This window comes from Microtus pennsylvanicus, chromosome 5 (assembly GCF_037038515.1).
Source record: "Microtus pennsylvanicus isolate mMicPen1 chromosome 5, mMicPen1.hap1, whole genome shotgun sequence".
NCBI lineage: Eukaryota > Metazoa > Chordata > Mammalia > Rodentia > Cricetidae > Microtus > Microtus pennsylvanicus.
In genome coordinates this window covers 78,340,444-78,364,425 of record NC_134583.1, presented here as the reverse complement: position 1 = coordinate 78,364,425, position 23,982 = coordinate 78,340,444, and the positions used below count along the sequence as shown (strand labels likewise).

Genomic DNA, 23,982 nt, shown 5'->3' with positions numbered 1-23,982 from the left:
CTCGGCACTCAGCCCTCCTGCTCACAGCCTGGCTTCCCGCTTCTGACAGAGGCAGTTTCCAAAGAAGACAGCAGTAGCCATGGCAAGAGTGGACAAAAGAGTCAGATTCCATCTGGACGCGCTCCAGGCAGACAGAGAGGGAAAGGTCTCAGGGACTGGGGACTGGGCACTCAGACCAATACAGCAGTCTACTTCCAACACTATAAGGACACTTTGTCCTGGCTAAGACTGGATCACAGGCCTGGCAAGAACAAGAAGAAACTGTGACTCAGAGTCAACCACGTTCTGGGTATTTAGATGTTAAGTATACTTAATTGTAGTGCAGTACTCCATGTTAAAAATCTATGAATGGCAAATTGCCTTCACTGGCACCATGGAACACCCAACCTTTCCTCTGAGCAGGAAAGAGAGACCTGAAAGGAAAGATCATACAATATCAAGGCTTCTGATCATTTCCTAGAACTAACATTTATGGCATATATATGTATATATAAATATACATGTATATATGTTCTATAAAATGCCCAGTTATATTAGTAAAGAAGATCTTCTGAATGTATGAACAATAAAATAAAATCCCAGAGGAAGTGGTGGTGGTGGTGGTGTTGAGATCACAATGCACACAGAGAGCCAGCTCCTCAGAGCATTCATGCAGACTGTGTGTGTGAATGCAGAGAAGGGAGCCAGCTCAAGGCAAAAGCCCTGAACACCACCACCACCCCGGCTTCCTCTAGCCACATGTATGCAGCACATGTCACCAGTAGCTACAGAAGTGATCCCGGAAAAGTCACCCTCCATCAAACCCATCTCAGCCGAAGGCTCCCATGATCTATCTTCCCTTTTCCAAATACTCAAGATGTGTGTCAATCATTTTCACAAGGCTGGACACTTGTGCAGGTTCTAGAACGTATCAGTGACAGTATGAGCTTAGCTCAGCCTCCTTGGGCCCCAAGCTAATGTTGTCTCTTTAGCTAAAATTGTTGCGATGAATTGCGTTTACAGAGTAGACTCAGATGCACCTGAACTGAGACAGGCAAATTCCTCAGGAAAAAATTTTAAAAAGTCAGAAAAAAAATGAACATTCAGACCTACATGATGCTTTCAGGATTCAGGATTTTACTTGTGACAAAAATATCTGCTGAGTTTAATGGAGTTATTCGGGAAGTTCTCTTTGTCGGGTAACCTGTGACAAGCCTCGCCAGGAATCACCCACATGAAGGTATGCACAACAGTCAGGACTGTGGTGCCCTGGCAGAGTCAGTAGGTCAGTGACTGTCAGAAGCTGGGTTAAGCCAGAGCCATGTGGGATGCTGTCGAGGAGCAAGCAGGCCCACAATGGCAGCCCCAAAGAACCCCACGGCACAGAGTTGTGTTGTTAAATGCTGTGTCAGGAGACTCACAGGTACTTAAACCTAAGCTGTCGGGTTCAGAGGGAAGCAGTGGCATGGCGTTCCAATGAGTTTGGGTCATGAATAGTATATAATTTTTTACAGCAAGTCTTGCTCCAGTCATAAAGTACTTTATTCACCCATACCACTGCCCATCGGGATGCAGCCCACCACTGCTACAGCCCCACGGACCTCTGCAGCCCAGGGCCTCTCTTATCTGCCAGCTAAGCGGCTCCTGGAAGGCGCAGTCTCTTCCTGCGTTCTGTTGGAGGGTCCGTATTACACAGCTCATTACAAGTGTTCCTAACTCTTAGACAATGACTCCGTGGAGCCCGCGACGTGGCTAATGAAGTATAAGGCTGTAATAACAAGTCATTTACAAGTCCTGGCACGGTATTTCTAATGGAGGAAGTTTTTAATCATAAGCAAATGTAATCATTTATGTTAAGCAACCCATAGACCTGGCCAATGTAGCACAAACAGCCATTAAGCAAAAATTATGACGATAAGGAAGAGAATGGTAACATTGCAGACGAAGCAGTTTGTGCTGTCTGTGGACTCCGAGGAACTCTGTCTGATCAGAACCCTTCCCGTGCATAATTCTAGGCTTGAGGGTGGACCCCACTGTCTCCAAAGACAATTATAACTTGGGCCACAGGGCAACAGGGAAGATACTACTTAACTTTCAATTTGATAAAACTGTCAGAAAGAATGGCAAGTCTTTAATGTCCGAAGTGCTGTGACACTGGCAAGGCAGCGGGCTAAAAGAGACAGGTCATGCTCCGCTCCTCCCCTAAGTCTCTGATGGCTGCACTGGCACCATAGCAGGGCTTGACGGCCATCGGCCATGCACTTTTTTATGGGTCAGCACCCGGCCCACCTCAGGCACTATCTGTACTGACAGAGGCAATACAAGGGTCTCATGTCAGGCAGGGCATAAGTTAGGTAGTCTTCTCCTCCACACCAATCAATCACACAGTCAGGGAATCATGCGTCATCAGATGGGTTGAGCGGAGAATGACGGGATGACCCTCAGGAATCAATAATCCCAAGTACCAGCTGGAGGCAGGTGTGCAGAGAACGGCCCCAGCAGGTCAATGCTTGTCCCAGCCCTACCTGCACAGAACCTGCTAGATGGGGCTGAGACAAGAAATGGTGTTCGAGAGAAACATAGGAAAAGATTTGTTCCTGAGAACAGATACTGGGGGTTCCACACTCAGTGCAGCGGCAACAAAGACAAAGAAAGGCAGCCCCGGAACAGCTTCAACTCCAGCGGCACCAGGCTTTAATGGCTGAATGAAAATAATCTGTCAACAGGCCACAATAAAAGATGTTCGGCTGATGAATGTGTCAGCGCTTAACTGCTTAATAATTTATATATTTGTGTTGAACTTTAACACCGAATTGACAGGACACATAAAATATGCAGGTAATTTAACTCGAAATCTCTGACTAGGCTCTGTGTACATAGTAGGCACTCTGAGGCTCTCGTGAAAATAAAAAAGAACTATAGGGGGATCAACAAACAGACTGTTTTTCGCAAAACAGAGTCCAAGAGAACAGTTAGTGTGGCCATTAACAGAGCACTAGAGGGGCTAAAGGAATCCCGTCAATATTTACATATGGGGATGTCCACTGAGAAACCTGCCCCCACCTGGAGCACCTCTGAGCCTGACACAGCCAGCTGCACCAGCTGCACACTGAATGCTGCCACAAGTAAACTGGCCTGTAGAACTAACGTGTGAAGCACGCACACACATCCTCATATTTCCTGCCTCATGAGCAGCCTTCAGACTCCTAAGGTAAATGATCCTATGAAGTGTCTCCCTGTCCTTCTAACCAAGGCTCGTTTCTTTACATGGGAGCCTGCACACAGAGCCTGCAACCTTGCCGTGCGAGGTCCGTGGATTCTGGTCAAGAGCACCCCACGTTCTCTCATCGAGATGATTAATGCAGGCACCTTTCTCACAGAATGTCAGACTCTGCCTTTTTAACAACTGACCTTTCACAGGATACTCCTGAACCCATAATTCCACTTTTGTTCAGTTTCTTATTAGTGGAGTTAAAATTAATACTTATGGGAATGACGGCCGGGGTGATGTACAGTAAATCTTGGACAGATCAACCTTCCTTGCAGACTGTCCGATGATCAGCCCTGCATCCGTGTACAGAAGTGCATGCCCACGAGTGAAAATGCTGTCCTTCCCAAAGACAAATGAGGGCCGTGTGCACACCACTTTGGAGAACAAAATGTATATGTTGAGATAGACCTTAAAAGTTTGTAGGGGTTTTTTTTCTTCTTTCTTGTTCTTCTTTCTGAGGACTTGATAAAATTCCTAATTCCAATCATAAATTTGAAAAAATTTACCCTTCCTCATCTTTCTCGAACACTCTTGATGACTAGAATGATATATGACACAACACACTCTGTGGCCCGCATTCATCTCCGAGGGGTGACAATTTAATAAGCCATCAAGGCAACAGGAGATGCCAAAACCACTTACCTTACAGTGGGATCACACAGCAAGGAAAAGAGATAAGCTGCTAATACTCAAGAAATCGCCCTAAAAACACCAGGAAAAAGCAGTTGGGAAGGCAGAGCTGGGGCACAGATCTCTAATTATCACTGGGAATCGCAAATTACTTAAGGACTCAATTTTTTTTTCCACCATACCAGCCCTTTTCATGTGCAGACATACCTAATTTCTATGAAGCCCTCAAGGGCCGAAACCAGTTTTAGCTTCCAAGATCTTATGGGATCAAGGGGCAAGGTAAGAAGGCTACTGCGCATTCAATTATCCATTCTTATTAAGTATTTCAAAGAAGCCATCCTGAATAAATACTGGATACAGAGTACACAGGCCAACCCATGCTCTGGGTTGACAAAACGCATCCTGTTATTTTAATCATACAGATGATCCAGGAAGTCTGCCCTAAGAAGATACAGGATTTAGGTGGACAGGATTATAAACGAAGGTGGCAACAAACAGTCCATCCTAAGATGCCCAGCACCATCCTGATAACATCTAAGAATACTATCTAATAACGATAGGTGTGTAAGGATTCTCAGAGGTCTGGGGTAGCCTCTGACTATCACGCAAATGCCTTCAAAGACCCAGCACAGCTCACCTGAATCTCACATTCCAAACTGGATCCCCGCTGGCCATCATCAGGCTGCGAGTGAGATGCAGCCATTTATTTACAGCAACGGGAGGAAGGCCTAGCATCAAGCTGAAAACCAACCAAGAGCATCTGAGATGGAAAATGAAAGTTGAAAGAGAAGGAAAAATGCAGAACTGATCGACACACTTTGAGCAAAGCTCTCAACTGACTACAATTTCACAAAGCAATAGGAAGTAGGATCCTGAGAGAGGACGACGAAGAGCGGCACCCGTGCCTCTCTTGGGCAAGGCGCGGGGTAGCAATAACAAAAGTCACAGAAGATTGTCACAGTCGCCAGCGAAGAGCTGAAATGGGATTTCCAATCTCCAGATGGAAGCACTGAGGAGAGGGAAAACGGGAAATTAGCTGACTCTGGCGAAACGGCACCTCGGCGCCAGGCGATGGGCCGCACATCAGGAAGGTGAGCAAGCAAGCGCCCTTGAGGCTGGGGCCACACTGCATATCTCGTAATAGACACAGACGACCTGAAGAAAGGCCATAAAACATTGATATTCCTCACTTCTGTGGAGAGAGCGACAACTCGGGAAGAAAACACACACACAAATCTCCCCATTTGCATTCCATAATGTTCCCTGCGAGCTTCAGGCGCAGGGTCTATCAGATTCACTCAAATAGGCAGTATTTCAATAAGGATTTCCCAGAAAAGCCCACCTTCAACTTCATCACAGCCTATTAACCAAGATGTTATCATTTATATTTGGCCGTTTATCAAAAATGGATAAGCTTTCAATTTTAAACGGACTCTGAAGCCCAATTCCTGGAAACGCCCCTCCCACATCCATGCATCCTCCAGGCCTGCGATAGCTCCTGGTACTCCTGCTTGCTGGAATAAGCCTGGATGCCTGCCAGAAGGAGAGAAGGCAAATGTCAATTCGGAGCCTCCATCTCACCTTATATGAGTTCATATTCTTGCACTGGTAACTTAGAATATTCATCTTTGTAAATATGTAAGTCCATCCTGTTCTACGGCCTGAGAACCAATCCAGGCTCCCTCTTTCCTAATCTAGTAATTCACTATTGAAAATGTCTAGAGATGGAGCTCTCACACTCTATGTGTCCCACCAAGGCAACGTGGGGGGGGGGGGGGGAGTTGTGATGCTTTTTCACCTCATCTTAAAAGAGAGAGAGAGAGAGAATAAAAAAAAAAAGAAAAACTTTGCAATGGTCACCAAAACCTGGTAGATACTAGCTGCCGTCACCATGATGGGAGTAGAATGCAGCCAGGTGCTCCGCAGCCAGGGCAAGCCAGAGCTACGTGAAAAGTCAGACACTTCTGAATAATCAGAATCACAACACCAATTAGCCAATTAACATTCACTAAACTCATGAGTTACAGCTGCTTCTAGTATGCAAGATTATAGGAAAGCGCTGGAAACCAACTAATTTCTAGTGCGTAAGAAACATGCGTCACACACAAACCTTTAAGCATCATGTTCAGGACACCAAAGACACCAGATTCCAACGTCAAGTCCCTGGTTGAGACCGACATGGAGATGCCAGAGGAACAAACCCCTAAGAAGGTGGGAAGATGCCCAAGGAAAAGGCTCACCAATTTTCCCAAGTAGACCTTGTTGCAAAACAGCCCCGGGGACCAGCCATGATCTAGGACCTTCATCCAGGATGGCACTCCGCATCCGCTCCCAGGGGCAGACTCGTACAGCAGGCTTTCAGAAGGGAAAGAAAGCAATATATTTGTATATATTGGGTATTTGGAAAATGAAGAGGTATGGGGTGTATTTCCACCGCTGGGACCACAGAGTAAAAAAGACATATGGAGAGAGGCAGCAGAGACTACCAAATACCATGCTTTGCGGAAACACGGGGAAGTCACAGTTATGCTCATATTCAGCAGACTAGACCAGTCCTGACCTCCGTCCATGGCAGTGCAGTCTCTAGACCTCTCTGAAGCCAGTCTATCACACCCGGAAACACCACCCCAGTGGACCACTGAGGCACAGGAACAGTTCATGAAGGAGAGGAAGGGTCTTGCCAACATCAGCTCCTACTCTCAATGAAGTTTGTATGCTTGGAAAACAGATGTTTCTCAAACTTCATTTTCTTACTTAAAACTACATTTTAATTAGGCTCAAATAGCCCATATCCTGAGGTCCCAAAGGACCTACCCAGTTTAGACAACAGTTTTAGGCCCAGAAGCCAGAATAGCTGAACACCTTCATCCCCAGTACATCTCCATGGCAGTGAGGAAAAAAAAATTCCTAAATCCCACAGTTACGCAGTTCCTGTATGTTTCAACCATGGGCTAGGGCCACCTTATCATGCCAATCCATGTGTCTGTGTCCACCTCCTTTCACAGGGACATCCAGGGTCGTGTGCCACATTAACATATTCTGAAATCCAAAGGGTTGGGACTTCAATGCAAGCGCTCACACTGGAACCAGAGCAGGTGCTAGGACCATTAAACTCCACTTTGCCTCACGTGATAGGTGAAGGCAGAGGGTAAACTTGTCCAAGGGTCCTTTCGCATCATCATGGTCGTGGCAAGAGTCACAGGGGATCTGAACTATGCAAAACAGACCCCAAGGAAGCCACCATTTTCACAGCTGACTTTCATTCCCAAGGCAGCAGATGCCAAGGCTGGGGGTGGGTAGTTCCCACGCTGAGAAGTCCCAGCTCCCGCTTGGCTCCCTTCATCCCAGGTGTGGCTCCATCTGCCTTTAGAGGCTCCCCACCGAGATGCCGACCTTGGCAGCTCCTGCTAAACTCCCTGGCTCCACGTTCATAACTGTGCCACTTCTCACAAAGAACACTTTCCATCAACCCTGCAACAAATGAATCTTTTTGGCTCTCTGGAGCACTGCAAGGCTAGGCCCAATGCTAGCCCAACACCAGCCTTAGGAACCAAGAAGAAGAGGTCCCACCCAGGAGCAGCCAGCCCCAGAAGAGGTGGCCCAATTTTAATTTCTTCCTTCCTGGAACTTCTACAAGAGAGCCATGTGCTTCTGGGTCCTCAGCTCCCATGCCCTGGGTGAACACTGCTCACCAGGCGCTAGGGCCTGGATCCCCTCCCAGGATGCACACGACTTCACTTCATTCCCACAGCCAAAGGGACGCACTTCCCAGTGATGTCCATCACCACCTCTGTTCCACCACAATCAAAGACAGTGTGACGGCAAAAACAATCCATCTCTCTCTGTTTAGCATAACCTAATATCACTAATATTGATAAATTTAGCTCTAGATACTATGCCACTCTCCAAAGAAAGAGTCTTTGACCCAAAATATCAGACGCTATTAAACTGAGGGATGATCTTAAATCTGTTTGCATGTGTCTACTGAACCCCATCAAAGAAATGAAATGACAAGGGGCGGGAGAGCTGCCGCGCATGGTTAGGAAGAGGCATCATGGAGGATCCAGGCTCTGTGTCATTAACTTTCCCATTCCACTCATTAACAAGTAAAATGTTTTTGCTGCTTGAAAAGTTTTAATAAATAGAAAAAAGCAGGGTAGCTGACATAGTTCTGAATGTAATATACAAGGGCTTTTAATATTTTTACATAGATTAACAAAAAAGCCAGAAACGAAGCTAAAAGGTTACCTATGTGTGTAAAAAAAATAAAAATCATGAAATACCTACAGGCTGGACCCCAGTGCCTCTGGTGTCTACAGGGTGGTCTTTAGGAGATGTCCAAAGACAGCTGAGGGCAGTGGCCTTACTGCCCCTCACTCATCACGCCCTGATGTCCAGAAGTCCTGGGAATGCAGGTTCTACACAGCGCAGCATGATGCTGCCCATCCTCAGAAGGCTGCACACCCACATGAATAGTTCAGCAGACATAGGTCCAGACAGTGAGGTGATCTGGCTGATTCCTCATGGCTGACTGCCTGGAGGTTCAAACTTTCACAGAGTCAACGTCACAGAGAGCCACACACAACATAATGACGTGTGGACGGCAACAGACACCATATATGATGGTGGTCCCTCCCCTCTCATCATGACGGACTAGAAGCTCCTCAAGGCTGCTTCCCTATGTTCAGACAAGCACCCACTAACTCCTATTTAAGAACAGACTATGCAGGTCAGTAGCTGAGAGCCCACAATTACGGCTCAGGCTGTGGATGTGGCTCATTTGACGGAGTGCTTGCCCAGGAAGTCTGGGGCTCTATGTTTGATTTCCAGAGGTGCCGACACTATGTATAGAGGGCACACCTGCACCCTTGCACACAGCAGGTGGAGGCAGGAAGAAAAGTCCTCAGCTACAGGCAGAAGTCGAGGTTATCCTGGGTTACACAAGACCCTGCCTCAAAAACAAAACAAAGAAGAATCCCCGGTCGTGTCCCTGGGCACTCCTAATGACTGTTTGATTAAGAAAAGAAAAGAGTATCTTTTCAATTCCGTGGAAAGCGATAGGGAGCCGCAGGTGAGGAAAAGGACCAGGGCAGAGTAGAGAGATGGATCTGCTCTGACTGGAGGAGCCCAGCCGCAACATCTAGATGTGCTGTGTGCTTCCTCCTCAAGTTCTTTCCATTCTGGGGCCCGAGGCTGTGCCACCACACCAGCGACTCCCACTGTATGTGGGGGAATGTTATTTTCAGGTGTGCGGCTGTCGTTTATGCTGCATTTGTTTAACCCTGTGAAGCTGTGATTCTTTGCCTGTCTAAACCACCTGATGGTCTAATAAAGAGCTGAACGGCCAACAGCGAGGCAGGAGCAAGGATGGGTGATGCTGGCAGGCACAGAGAGTAAATAGAAGGGGAAACAGGAACGAAGGGAGGAGCAACGAGAGAACAAGGGGAGGAAAATGTCTGGTGCCAACCGCCTAGCCACCCGGCTACCCAGCCAGCCATGGAGTAAGAGTGAAAGTAAGTAAGATACACAGAAGAAAAAAGTCCAGAGGCACAAGGTAGATGGGTTAATTTAAGAAAAGCTGGCAAGAAAGAAGCCAAGCTAAGGCCGGGCTTTCATAACTAAGAATAAGCCTCCATGTGTGATTTATTTGGGAGCTGGGTGGTGGGGCCCCCCCAAAGAGTGAGGAGTGAAACAACCACACCAGCTGACCCTCCTCAAAGGTCTGCGGCAAGACCCTCTCCCATGGGACAACACTGCACTCTGGCCAGCCGGAGCCCCAGAGCCTGGCTCCAGCCGCTGCAGCCCAGTGCAGTCTGCATCACTTCTCGGGCAAAAGGTGTCACATCTCAAAATATTATTTCCAATAAAAGTTTTGTTTACCTAGGGAAGATTTAAACACACCAAAAAACTTTGAAGGAAACAAGTGGCCCAGTTCTTTTTAATAAAACCCGTGCTTGGATACACAATAACTCTTGCTAGCAGAGCCAGCAAACTGGATGAAGTATGGGCCAGAAACTCCGTATTTTCGCAGATGAATTTAGAATGGGGAAGCCGGCATTTGGGGAAGGTTACCTTTGGGGTATGTAATAATTCAGAAGGATAAACAACTTCTTCTTCCCTAGCATAAGTGTGCACTTTGAGTAAAGGGAATGAACAGGCAGGATAGAAACTTCTAGAGTACAGTCTCATGTGTATACACACCACCATGCGTAGGGTACACGCCATGGTTTCCTAGCTGAGAAACGAGTAACCAGCACACCTCAAATCTCTAGCTTCCTGTTGTAATGGGCTGTCTTAAAAGCTTCTCTCTTCATGATGACACCCTTCGAAAGCCTTTCTATTCTGTTTTTAGCTGGGCTAAATACCCAGGCAAGACACTGCGGCGAGAATGATCACATCCTGCTTGGAAACTCCCCATCGGGGGCCCTGTATCAACGTGCACACAGCGAGGAGGACACTGTGGCACCACCTCTGCTTCCAGAGAAGGAAGCAAAGGGTCTACTCCTGACGGTGTGACCTCAGCCCTGTCACCATCCAGCCCACTGACTAATACAGGCCATTCTGAAGGTGGCTATGGGAAGACAAGGTCACCCGACTCAGGGTTAGACGCTGCCCGGTCTGAGGTTGAAGATATGCCCCGAGGTCCCCAGGGAACAGCCTTGACCCGTGCTGCACACAAAAGGGAGGACAGCTTTCTGTGTGTGAGAGGGAGGTGACAGTGAATCCACCAGCACCCATCTGTGCAAGAGAACCGTGACCTCAATCAGGGTTACAGGTTGTATGTTTACAACCCGAGCCCTCGGGAGGCTGCGCAAGAGGATCCTAAGAGCTAAGACACGCGGGGCTGCAGAAAAAGACAGCATCTCAAAAAAGAAAAGGAAGGAAGGGATGAGGAAGAGGGGAAGAAAGAAGGTTCTATGATTTTGCACTCTGCTAGCAAACACTGAAGGTTAAGATTGCCTTAGGGAGGACAAATGCCCTTCTATGGCTGCTCCAAACTTGCTGGTGAACTCTGGCAGTGTGACATGGAAGCCGAATTCCTTCTTCGCAGCACATCTGTGTGCACACACATGTTGGTGGGAAGAGGAGAAGGTTTCAGGACTGTTTAGGGAGGGGTGGATGAGGTTCCTGGAGCCACTCAGCCAGACCAGAAGAGCTGGTAAGAGGCAAGGCTGTTAGAAGTGGGAGGCCACAGAAGAGGGGACCGAGAGAGCTGTAGAATGGAAGTGGATGCTTCTCTCGGGGGCCCTGTAGCCAGGACTCTGACTTTACTTCCATTTGGGGAGTGAGTCAAGCCAGGAGGAAACCAAAGTTCCTCAGAGGAGGAAAACAAGATTTCTCCAACAGTTCTTCCTAGAACACTGCATCCCTGACAACCCTCCCCAGGCTCAACCTCCGGAACACTTGTCCGTACAGAACTTGGTTCCTTCTGGAATGCTCTACAGCTCACCACAGGTGCGACACGTCAACTCTGGCTTGGATGGAACAAAAATGACTTCTACCTCAGAGATGCAGTGGGCAGACATTGCTTAGCCAAAGCCAGCGTGGCAACAATAACTAGGCACGGCACACTGGGCTCCAAGAAGGCCGGTGGCAGGGAAATCTTTTTCACAACTCAAGAAAACCTGATCTAACTTCAAGACGCGGGTGCAAATGTCCCAAAGCTATCTCACAGAAACACTCATCTGTTGCCTCCACCGGCCTCCAGACACCCTATCCCTGGTCTCTGCCCTTGATTGTTTTCCTTCATTCCTGTCTGGGGCTTCTTGGTGGCCAGTAATATGGGAAAATGACCCTCCATTTGAGGAGCTTTTCTGTAAGACTCTGTCCTAGGAATGTCAGAAGTTACACCCATAAATTCTCATCAACATGTCTGCCTAAACATGAGCTGAACAAGGACTATAAAAACAGGCAGCTAAAGTGGATAGGGAAAGGCCACAAGGCCTCAACCCTATACAAGGAACTACAGACAACTGAGGAATTCTCCGAGTGGGAAAAACAGTCTTCCCCATGGAAGAGCACACCAATTGATTACCCAACACCAAACAGTCAACCCAGAGAGGGTACATACAAGTAACACTATACATATACAGACTGAGCAGTTTACAATTAGGAAGAAGTGTGTGTGTGTGTGTGTGTATAAACACATACACACAAGTTATAACAATTAATGAGACAGCTTGGAAGGAGGAGAGGGAAGAGGAAAATGTTGAGATTATATTATAAACTCAAAAATAAAAGGAAAAAAAATGACCCTCTGCACCACGCTGGCTTCCTTGGTATCCCTTGCTTGCTTCTGCTCCAGTCTTTAGGGAAAGCACCACTCCTCAGCTGCCCAGCCAAGGCCCACCTCTGAACACCATCCCTCTGCCATGCCACCTTCATCCAATCCATCAGAGGTTATGGTACAGCCCCTATTGCAGTTCCCGGCACCTATCCCCTGAGCAGGGCTGGGCTCCCTGCAGGCCAGTGCTGTGTACTCCTTGCTGTAGCATCCTCCGTGCTCCGCTGGGGCCTGCACAGTTCACAACACATGTGAGATCCCATGTTCTGAGAATGAGGAGATAAGGGCAGAAGTCCTAAGTGAATCCTAAATGTATTCAATGTTTTTATGTCGAAAAGATTTACCTTTACTAGTTGATGGGCGCCTGGATATAAAAATTCTAAACAGACCCACCATAAGAAAATGCTTCAATTTAATTCAAAATTTTAAACCCATTTAACCTTCAGCTCAATTAAAATTCTGAGCTAATGGCGTGTAGGAGCTATCCTGAACATCTGAAACACACAGCCCATCTAATTACCGTTAGAGTCTTAAAGGAAATAACGTAGCAAACAAAGTATGCTTTCAGTTCAGAGTGTCAATGATATTAACATCCTCAAAACAAAACTGAAGCTTACTCGCTAGTTACAGACCACTGGAACAACAGAAAACACGGAAGGTACATTAAGAACAAGAGAGAATTCTCAAACTAGAGTTCAGTCCGATCTAAGAAAGGGATGCGTGCCTCAGACGGCACACAGTTGTGCCACCTTGGCTGGTGGATGGTGCCCGTGTCCATGGAGCACAGGCATGGCTGGACAACTCCCCTGCTCATCTAGCGTGAGGCGTCATCACCTGACGACAAGCTTCAAACATGCTGTGGCTTACAATGACATACAGTGAAGGCGAGTGAGCCCACTCCCTCCCTTCTGAGTCATTGGCACTCAGCTGCCCAGCATAGAGCTTGCCTCAAGTCTACTCCAGGGCCCTAACATCTAGGGGATGAGGGGTTCAGAAAAAAGGCCACTCTGTGAGTGGCAATGTGACAAAAGATTCAGATAAGTAGAGGGCATATCTGCGGCTTCCTTAGAACTCCTCCCAAGACCCTGTCACCTGCCTCTCCCTGCCACTTCCACTTCCTCTCACTGAGGAAGGATTCAGGGCTGCAGCAGAGACAAGTGAATGCTTCTCGATGGGGCGGGTGCCAAGGAGCAGTCTGTGCTACCAGAGTCCTAGCTCCTGGGTAGATGGGGACCTCCCTCCCCCACCTTACAAAGGGCAGGAAAAGAAGACAATGGCCTCTGGGTGTTATAGTTACCATGTAAGCTGGCCTTGGAGACTTGTTGGAATTCATTTACGATACAATTCAAACAAGCCCATGTGGCGGCTAATCTTCCTTGTCAACTTGCCTGGGTTTAGAATCACCTAGGAGACACACCACTGGGTGTGTCCTTGAGGATGTTTCCAAAGAGGTTAAATTTAGGAACTACCCTGAATGTGGGTGGTACCATCCCATGAGCTGGGGGTTCCACACACAGACAATGGAGAGAGGAGTCCAGAAGCCTACTGATTGCCAATATTCCCTACATTCTATCTCTCACTCCACCCAGATGTGAGCAAGTAGCCTCTTGCTACTGCGGCCACAGCTGGCAGTTACTCCTGCCATCAAACCTTGCCCACCATGATAAACTGTGCCCTCATATAACAAGCTAAAAGCATTCCCCTTTCCTTTCTATGGCTTCCTGTCAACTTCTAGTCACAATGGTAAGAAAAGTAAGTCACACACCTGCTAACAGAGTTCTCACAGCCACAGCTCATGAGAAGGAGGAGATGGAAAAGAGTAAGGGACACGAGAGACCAAAGGCGGCAATGGGGTGACAGCAGGCAACTAGAGGGCACCAGCACATGATCACCAACTGGAGAGGACTGCATGTTTAGGCCAGCATGGTCACACCACCAGCTCTACAGCTGTTCACACCACAGGCACCAAGGGCCAGGGACCAACTCCAAAGGGCCCCGGCTAATCAGGGCACAACTAATCCCACCAGGAGTGGCTACAGAAGGACACAAAGTCTGAGAAGAGTCTACGTCTGAGCTACAGACCTCCGAGAACCTGCACACAATCCTGGAGCCTTCTCCTGGGGTGAAAGTTACTGCTGAGTGGAATCCTGGGAATGCCAGTTCTTGGTCAGGAAATATTATCTGGTAACCTGTGGGTATACACAAGTGCTATTCCCACAACCTGTGACATACGAGCACTGGACAACGGTGGCATAAACTTTCCCTTCACTGATGGCACATAGTATGATTCCTAACCATGATCAGACTGTACCCAGCCAATGCAGGGCTTGCTTTGGTAGGTGACAGGGACAGGTGCCACTTCCTGCCAACTTCCCCTTCACATGGGTACAAACACCAGTGTTGTAAGACTCCTCTCAAAGAAGCTTATTGTTATGAGCGAGGGATTTAAGGATTTCTATCCTAACATGCCTTAGAGGCACAGAACATTTACCCACCCCTGCTTGAAGCCAACCAATTTATCTCTGTTACCCTAAAGTACATACATCGCTCCAAAGTTTGGAAACTCAAAAAATATCCTGGGCTGACAGACAGTTCGTATTTTAGACACACACATTTTCTTAGCTGTCATTCAACCATCCTTTTCTCTCGTCAAGATGAGGTCGGCAGAATGAAGTAACTGGCTTGCTTCTGACACACCAACACAGACATGCACGTTTGCCAGTCCTGCCTTCTAAGAGCAACAAAGTTCAGAGAGCAAAGCTTTATGGTTCTGTCCTTTTGCCAACCTGGGTCCAGAGCTTAAGGGCTTTCGGGTCTGAGTATAGCCCATCTCTACCTTCTGTCTGGCATCAGGTAAGTACTGAGTAGGTAGGGAGCAAGTTAAGAGGCAGGTTGGGTATCAACCCCATTTTCTAAATCAGCAGCAGGACAGCGATGCACTCTGCCCTTCTGTAACCACCCAGCTCTATCTAAAAACCTCGGGCCAACCACGAAAGGACTGGCATCGACAGGCCTGGTATCCACTGTCTCATGTTCACCACTCACAAAGCACACGAGACACTTGCTCGTGAGGGTGGGCCTGAATGACTAGGTAGACACTGTATGATCCTCTCACAGAACTCATCCTGCTCAACCCGCCCCCAGCAGCCTCCACACTAGAGCTGGCCAGGAAAATGCCGCGCCAGATCTATAAACATCACAAATGAATCGCTGCCAGGAGAGTTAGTTAAGTTACACAAAGTAGAAAATGGACTGTAAGCAGTTTGTACATTCAAGATACAGAAGAATTTATATGAGTTGGGTTGGTCGACATATAGTTTCCAGTATTACACTCCTAAAAGTTTATTACAAGGTTTGCATTCAAACAGAAAATGAAGGGGGTGCAATCTTTGACATGGTAAGGATGAGCCCCACTTAGTCTGCCCCAGTGCCCGAGAGCCAAAGTCTACCTGCTGCTGTCTGTGAAGTCTAAGTGGGACTCACCGCACAGCCAATGTTTCAAGTAATCAAACAGTGTGAACAACATTATAGGATGCTAAGCATAGCTCAACATCGTATAAGGAAAATAAGCAGACCACATAACCCTCTTGCTACATCCCTGAGGAGGTCAGGGCTCCACAGCTACAGAAGGACAGCACGGAGGGTATCAGTGAGGGGGGGGGAGTTAGGCTTGCACAGAAACATGGGGAATCTCTCTGCAGACAGGCATCAGTAGTCAGCCTATGTGTCAACCACTAAACAAAGCTACAGCCCTTGGAGAATGTAAGAAACGCCTGTGGAGATCCGCAGGTCACATGGGAAGGTGAAAGCAAGTGCCCTGCACAAGATCCCTCGGCTGCTGATCAGCAGTACAGGAGGCTGCAGATGTAGCCTGGTGGTCAGCAAGGGCTGTGTACGGCTGTTATTCCACAGTAAACTCTAAGCACGAAACAGCACACCAGCTGGCATCTAGGGTAGACCCCAAACCATCCCATACCTTGCTTTTTCCCAAAACAGAGGAGCACTTCCAAGATTGTGCATGTTGTCAGAAGCACCCCAATTCTAAAACCCCAGAGATACTGGTATACTTCAGTAAATAAATTGATGCAGGCCAGCATTTCAAGACTGACTTAGCATTCTAACATGAACTCACACCCTACCACATGTATAGAACATGAAATAGAAAAATGACATGGGTATGTAAGCACACAGAGAAAAACCATTTGAGGACTCCCACAAGTTGCAGTCTGAGAAACAATGCCAGGATGAAGGCTGACAGAGGGAGAAACACTGAGGTGCCCTGATACTAGGGACAAGGGAATGTCGCCTACTGGGATGTAAGATATTTAATACATGTCTTATTGGTGGGTGTTGACAGCACAAACACAAGGCATGAACATCACACGGGGAGCAGCACACTGTTTCTATGCCGAGAGTGGATTCATACAGCAATTCTAAAGAATTGTTATCCCCCATTCCCCAGAGGGAGCTGGCTCCAGGGCGGTAGGCACACCAACACCCAGGGATGCTTGAATCCTTCCTTCACAGAAAATGGCAGTACCAGAGCAGAGCCTACTCACACCCACCCAAATGCTGTACATTCAGAGACTGCCTATAATACCTAATAAATGCTATATGAGCAGCTGTTTAAATGTTCTGCTTAAAGAATAATGACGGGAAAATAGCTCGTACAGGTTCATAACATATACAGTTTTCCAACAACCCTGATCCACAGTCAACCGAATGCACAGACAGAGAACTCACAGAGAGGGATGGCCAATAGGCAGCCCCCCACCCCTTATTCTCAAGGATGCAACCACAAACCCAGGTGACCTGAAATGGGGGGTAGAATCAAACAAAATAAGACTGCTCCTATATGCCTAGACTAACTTATAAACCTGGAGCAGTAAGAGATGGGGGGTACAAAACCAGACAAGCACAGCAACCAGCTATGCAGCGTCACATCACTGCAGGCTCTCTGCTCTAGTCATGACGAAGGCAGAGAATTCTTAAAGGAAGCACTTCGTAGTTTGTCTTGGACATATCCAGATCTCCAGATTCTTGTGCTTTGCATCATTATAAAGTAAAAAAGGCTGCTTGAGCAGAGCGTGGCAATAATGCCAGGTGAATCTAACAACTGACAGAGTTACTAAGCGACTAGGAGGTGGGCAGCATATACAGAGTGGATACACCGGGGGAAGGGGCCACATCCCAAGCTGACGGGCCAAGCAAGACGTCATCATACTAGACAAAATGGCGCAGACTTACACGTCATGACGATTTCCTTTCGGAACTTTCCAGTTAACATTTCTGGACTTGGATTCTAACTGACCATGGGTAACAAACAGGAAAACTAAAACCACAGAGAAGGGTTGGGGAGGGTCCTGTGCATGCATTCACAGAAGTCTGTACGACATAAGATCAACACATAAAAAAATCAATGGCTACAACCTGCAGCGGTAATTTAAAAGTTAACAAAAGTTTTAAGCTGATTTAGAATACTATCAAGAACAAAGTACCTAAAAATCAATCCTATCAAAGACATGTGAGGTCTCCATGCTGGAAACTACAAAACCCTGCTGAGAAAAATGAAAGAGAACTCAAATAGATGCAGAGATAAATCACACCGCAAATCGACAGAGTCAATACCAAGACGCTGTTAAGCAGCCAAGGATGGAAACGGACACTTCTCAATCAGATGTCAACAAAAAGCTGTGCAAAATCAGATACTAAAACTGGCAGGATAATGTGCAGAATGAGGAGACCTAGGGCCAGGTGGTAGATGAATGGAGGCCTAGGTGGGGGAGGGGATAGGATAAAAATATACTGTGTGTATGTATATGTTTTTTGAATAAATAAAAACATAATGTTAAAGAACAAAATTAAGATCTGGAAACTTGCTCGAAATGTTGCGCAGATGGTGGAGGGTGTCTAACAAGCACAACATCCCAGGCTTGACACCCAGCTCCTCATAAACCAAGTGAGGTGGCACTCGCCTCTAGTCACAGACTTTAGAAGTGGATAAAGGATGAACAGAAGTTCAAGGTCATCCCTGAGTTCCACGCCAATCAGGGCTACATGAGATCCTTTCTTAACAACAACACAGAGGTGGGGAACACCCAAAGGCCAAAGACAGCAGTTAGAGATATGACCTAACTATTCCAGGCTGTTTTCTAAGGCAGGGTCTCACTATGTAGAACTGGCTGTCCTTGAACTTCCATAGATCCATCTTCCTCCACCTCCTGAGTGTTGAGATTACAGGTGTGTACCACCACAGCCAGTTAGTTATTAAAGACAAAAAAAAAAAAAGCAAAATGTAAAGGGAAAAAAACTGATCAGCTGACTTTCTCAAAATCACAAACTCATTTAAAGAAGTTTAGAAAAACAAAAGACAGGCAACTTAGGGATTGTCTTAGTTAGGGTTTCTAGGCTGTAAAGAGACACCGTGACCACCGCAATTCTTATAAAAGAAAATTTTAACTGGATGACTTACAGTTCAGAGGTCCAGTCCATTACCATCATGGGACAAGGCAGCATGCAGGCAGACATGGAATTAGGGAGGTAGCTGAAAGGTCTACAGCTTATGTAGGCAACAGGACGTGAATTAAGTGTCACACTGGGCTTGAGCATAGGAGACCTCCAAGCCCACCTCCACAGTGACGCACTTTCTCCAACAAGGCCACACCTCCTAATAGTACCACTCCCTATAAACTTAAGGGGTGCAGTTACATTCAAACTACCACAGGGAGGAAATCACAGTTTAAGCTAGGCATGGAGGTACATTCCTGTAATATCAGCACTCAGAAGTCTGGCTGTGAGTTCAAAACCAGCCTGGGCTAGAGAGCAAGATACTGTCTCGAAGGAAAAACTGAAGGAACATGCCTGATGAAGCACTTGTACCAAAACCCATAAAGCAGTAACAGAAAAGAAAGAAAAGAAGGAAAAGAAAATTCGAGTTAAAATGTGCCAAAGGTGGTGAAGAACAAATCTTAAAAATTAAAACCACAATAAGAGGATACTTCCTACCTACCTGAGGAGCCAAAACCTTAAAAGCTGACAGAACCAAGCGGTGAGCAAACTCTTACAACCGTAAATGTTTATATGCCAGGGAATCCAGCCACTCCTTACCTTGGAATTTACTCAAGAAAAATGAAGATGGAGGTCTTGGCAAGTTTGGCGCATGAGTCCACAATGAACTTTCCAGAGAGTTCTACATCTTGCTTGGGATGATCTCTATATCCCAGGATGCTTTTGTCAAAAGTTACTGAACTTGGTGGTTGAAATTTAAATATCTCTATAAAAATTTTCACTTCAGCTTTTTAAACTGGCAAAATAAAAATGGTGAATTCTGGATATTGTTGAGGTTTGAAATGTCTCATAAGATTAGCTATATAAATGTTGTTGGCTGCTCTCCATATGGGTTACTGGTTTGGTTAAAAAGTATATATATATATGTGTGTGTGTGTGTGTGTGTGTGTATATATATATAGTAATATTAAGTTTATTGTGACTCATCAAAGCAGGGCATGAGGCAGCTGGTCACACTGCATCCTCAGTCAGGAAGCAGGGACAGACAAATGCTGGTGCTCAGTGCACTGTCTCCTTTTTATTCTGTCCAGGACCCCAGCTCATGGACTCATGCCACCTACATTCAGGGTGGATCTTCTTAATTAAGCCAGTCTAGACAATCCCCCGCAGACAGGGCCAGAGATTTGTTTCCATAGAGGTTCTAAACCCCACCAAACCTGACAATCAAGGTTAACCATCACACCCTCCAAATCCAGCTTCCCACTGCTACTCACAGTATCTATCCCTAGCATCAGGGTTATCCCACAGATGCTCTCTCCAGAGTCCTTAACTGACAGAGAAGAGAAAGCACCAGACACTCCTCTGGAAGGGAGGCACAAGCCTTCTCCCCTTCACTGGTGGGCAGGCCTGCAGCCTCAGGCAGGGCCTAAGTGGGGAACGGGGAGAATGGTTAGGAGGAGATGGACTGCCAGAATCCCAACATGGGCAGCCTGGCCTTCGCTATCTACACACAAGTGCCCGTGTCTGAGGGCAGCCAGCGGCAGCTCCACTACGGGGTTCTTGTTTCCACGGTCCAATCTAATCCTAACTCAGCCTCTTTGTTCAGTTCCCACAATCTATAAGACATACTTACACAAATATACCATTTTCAAGAATTAAAAAATGAACTATGTGTATTTGTGGAGGAGGAGGAGGCTGTCCACATGAGGGCAGGTGCCCTTGAGGGCAGACACACTGGATCCCCTGGAGCTGGGATCACAGGCAGTTGTAAGCCACCTGACACAGGGGACTCAAACTCGAGTCCTGTGCAAGAGCAGGACAGGATCTTAACCACGGAGCCAGCTCTCCAGCCCCTAAATATATCTCATAATGCCTGCTTTTTACATTTTCTTCCCCAAATTTACAGGAAGGAGCGCTTTACTGTTTCTCCAAAAGAAGCCAACGCATAATTTCTGTGATTTATGGAGCTACTGAGCATGCTAAGAGACAAAGTGACAGTTGCCCTACAAATTATTTGGTGCCTGTGATTTTCTGAGCACCACAGCCAGATGGTTCTCACAGAAACTGAGAGGAGCCTGTTCCCGCAGTTCAAAGGTTTGCTTATTTTTCAGTCCTGAAGTCTTAAAGACGATATTGATTGCAGCACTATGGCTCTACAGGAGGAGCTGGCTGGGGAGGGCCACGCTGGAATTTATTACCAAACAATGCTCATTATGGCTGTCTCTGACAGGGGTCCATTAAAATCAATTTTTATGTTTCTTATGTATTTTCTTTATCTAATGTTCTTGGCATTGTGTTTATTAGCCAGTTAAGACAAACACCCAGCATAGGAGTTGGTGCTTTTTCTTCTCTTTTTTTCGTTTTTTTTTCTTCTCCTCTCAGAAATAACAAGAATTGCCATTTTAATGTTGCCATTCCTGGCCAGCAAACAGAGGAAGAGAGGAAGGAAGTCCAGTGCTACATTTTAGAACGAGATGTTCGGGAGTGCTTCCAATTTGTTTTTGTTTTCTTTACAATTAGAAAAAGGTGGTAAGGACGATGCATAGAGGAACACATGTTCTCCAAGGACCTTGTGCTCTGCAGTGACCTGGTTAAGACTCCTTCTGCACCTTAGCAGTGATCACTCCTGGCCTGGTGCCACCTCCAGGAAGCAGCAGAGTGCCCCAACAGAGCCAACGATCTGGACCAGGGAGAAGTGGCTGACAGACCCTGCCAGGCTCGATTTAAAACCTCTGAGGTAAGTCACATGATTGAGAGACCTGTTCATGCCTGTATATCATGTGTTCAAGAACCAAAGTGTTCAACGTTGGTGGTGAAGATGGCTCCGTCAGTAAATGCTTGTTTTATAATCGTGAAGAGCTGGAGAATCCATGTGAGAAGCTGGCACTGTGGCACTTGCCTGGAATCCCTATGCTGGCAAAGTAAAGACAGGCAAACCCCCCCCCCCCGAGGCTTGCTCACTGGCTAACCTAGCCTAATGAGTGAGCTCCGGGCCAATGAGAGACTCTGTGTCAAAAAACAAGGTAGGAAGCACCCGAGGCTGACCTTTGGCTTCCATAGGCACACACAGACATGTGTATCCACAGGGAGACACTTAGACACAGATACACACACACACACACACACACACACACACACACACGCTCACTGTTCACAGAATTCAACACCTCTGCAAACAAATGCATGAATCAAATGCCTGAAAGCTCCCATCAAAGTCATGCCCCCAGGACTTATGAGCTAGTCCAAATTACTGGGCAATAATATATGAGTTGCCAAAGACACCACAGCTCAAAGATGGCTTTCGGAGATGCTCTGTTTATGGTTGGTGGCACCAGGCTCTGTATTACCCCGTGACCAGTGGAAAAGATCCAGGGCTCCTGCTGGTTCCTGCCTTCAGCACCGGCCACTCACGTGGTGCCCATGCTTACTGCCCACACTTACTCAGTGCTTGGGGTCTTTCCATGGAGGAATCGTATCCCATGCAGGCCCCGCTCACAGCCAGACAGCTCCATCTTCCCCAAAGGGCTGTCCAACACTGTGTATTTCATTTTGCAGGTCTCAGCCATTCTGCCAAGTTCCTAGAGAGAAGCAATTTTTAAGTCGAGGAAGGAAGTGGTCATTTATAAAGCACGATAGAAGCACTGGTTACTTAACACAGAAAACAGGTTCCAAAGCTTCCCCTCCTGTTGGGATTTAATCATAAGCTACTTTTATAATACAGCCACTTTCCACAATAACCGGGGTCACCCAACTAGTGCCTACTTCTCTTTGGTCCTCTAAAATTACAATGCCTCTATTTCTCCCTGCTGTCCTTAACTAAAGCAGACTTGGAGGAGGCTGAACTAGTGTAAGATTTTTTTTTTTTAAACTACCTGAAACTCAACAAGCTTTGGCTAAGATGACTACGAGAAAGACTATTCCATATTGTGAATAAGGCACATCGGTAAGTGAAGCAGGGGCTGGGGTGGAGCATGAGGGGCTGGGGTGGAGCATGAGGGGCTGGGGCGGAGCATGAGGGGCTGGGGCGGAGCATGAGGAGCTGGGGTGGAGCAGGAGGGGCTGGGGCGGAGCATGAGGGGCTGGGGCGGAGCAGGAGGGGCTGGGGTGGAGCAGGAGGGGCTGGGGTGGAGCAGGAGGGGCAGACCACTTGTCCAGCCTGCGCCAGGTTTAGTTTCATCTTTATATGACAGATTTAAAATAATGAGAGAGACATGGGAACATGTATGAAATGTGTCATAGAAAATGATGGGATGAGACCTGGCCCAGGGGGGACACAGGACACCTGTGTCAGCAGGTGGATGGACCGTGAATGAATGAGGCCATGAAGAGGAGCAAACTTGACTTCAGCAGAAACTGCAGATGCCAAAGAGCTAAAAGCTACAAGGGGTATTTTTGTACTCCCTTCAAACTCCTTTTCCTTCCAAATTCCTTGTCTGACTCCTGGAAAGGAGGACTCTCATTCCCTTCCTATCCACCAATGATTTCCAGAGCCCCCCCCCCCCCACACACACACTACTAAGGAACCTGGTGCCCCTGGCCCCAGGCTTGAGCGAGATGGCTTGCTGCCTCTGCTTCTCTGGCCTAGAACTACCTCCATTTACCGTGCCCAGTCAGCACCCTCCCAGAATGATCTACTTTGCGTGGGTTATTACAGAATGCATCATGGCTTATCCATCTCCTAGAATTCCTTCCCAGGTCACACCCTCATGCACCTGAGCTTCCCAAACACTGGATCCTGGTATTTCTAGCTCCTTCGCCCCATTTCATTGGGGCACAATGCAGTGAATGACACAGGCCTCACCTGGGAACATATAGACTATACAGAACAAGTCAATTGCTGATGACTTCCAGGGGCAGAACATGGTCAAAAGCCATAGCCTATCATCCACATCTGGCTGACACTGCCTCCATTCCAAGTCCCCCCCCATCTCTCTGTCTTTATGTCTGTCTGTCTGTCTCTCTGTATGTATGTATGTATGTATCTCTGTGTGTGTGTGTACTTACAAAACAGGCATTGTCAGAACATGGCCACACCCTCCCCACCTTCGTTCACCTACAGTCCATGGCTGCTTTTTTTTCTATTGCCAAGTTGTGACAGAAGCAGGGTGACCTCCAAAGCCCACCACACCTATCCTTGGACCTCAACAAAAGAGGTCTGCTGACCCTTCCAAGGTCCATATACCCCACTGCAGCAATCCCCAAGCTACAGGTTATCCCCACGTGCAGTATCCCTTTGCATCCTCTCCTGCCTGTCCGCTAGGTTTCTGTGCTGCCTGGTGCTTCCTGGGATCTTCTGTGCCATTCACATGCT

General features: G+C 47.2%; 1 protein-coding gene across 1 annotated transcript in view; it reads right to left on the bottom strand.

Moving 5' to 3' along the window:
* Positions 1-23,982, bottom strand: part of Mgmt (O-6-methylguanine-DNA methyltransferase) — a 237,361-nt gene that overhangs the window by 162,923 nt on the left and 50,456 nt on the right. The window contains exon 2 of the mRNA XM_075974882.1: positions 22,113-22,249. Within this exon, the coding sequence (XP_075830997.1) occupies positions 22,113-22,237 (125 nt within the window). The 5' untranslated portion in view covers positions 22,238-22,249. The remainder of the gene's footprint in view (positions 1-22,112; positions 22,250-23,982) is intronic.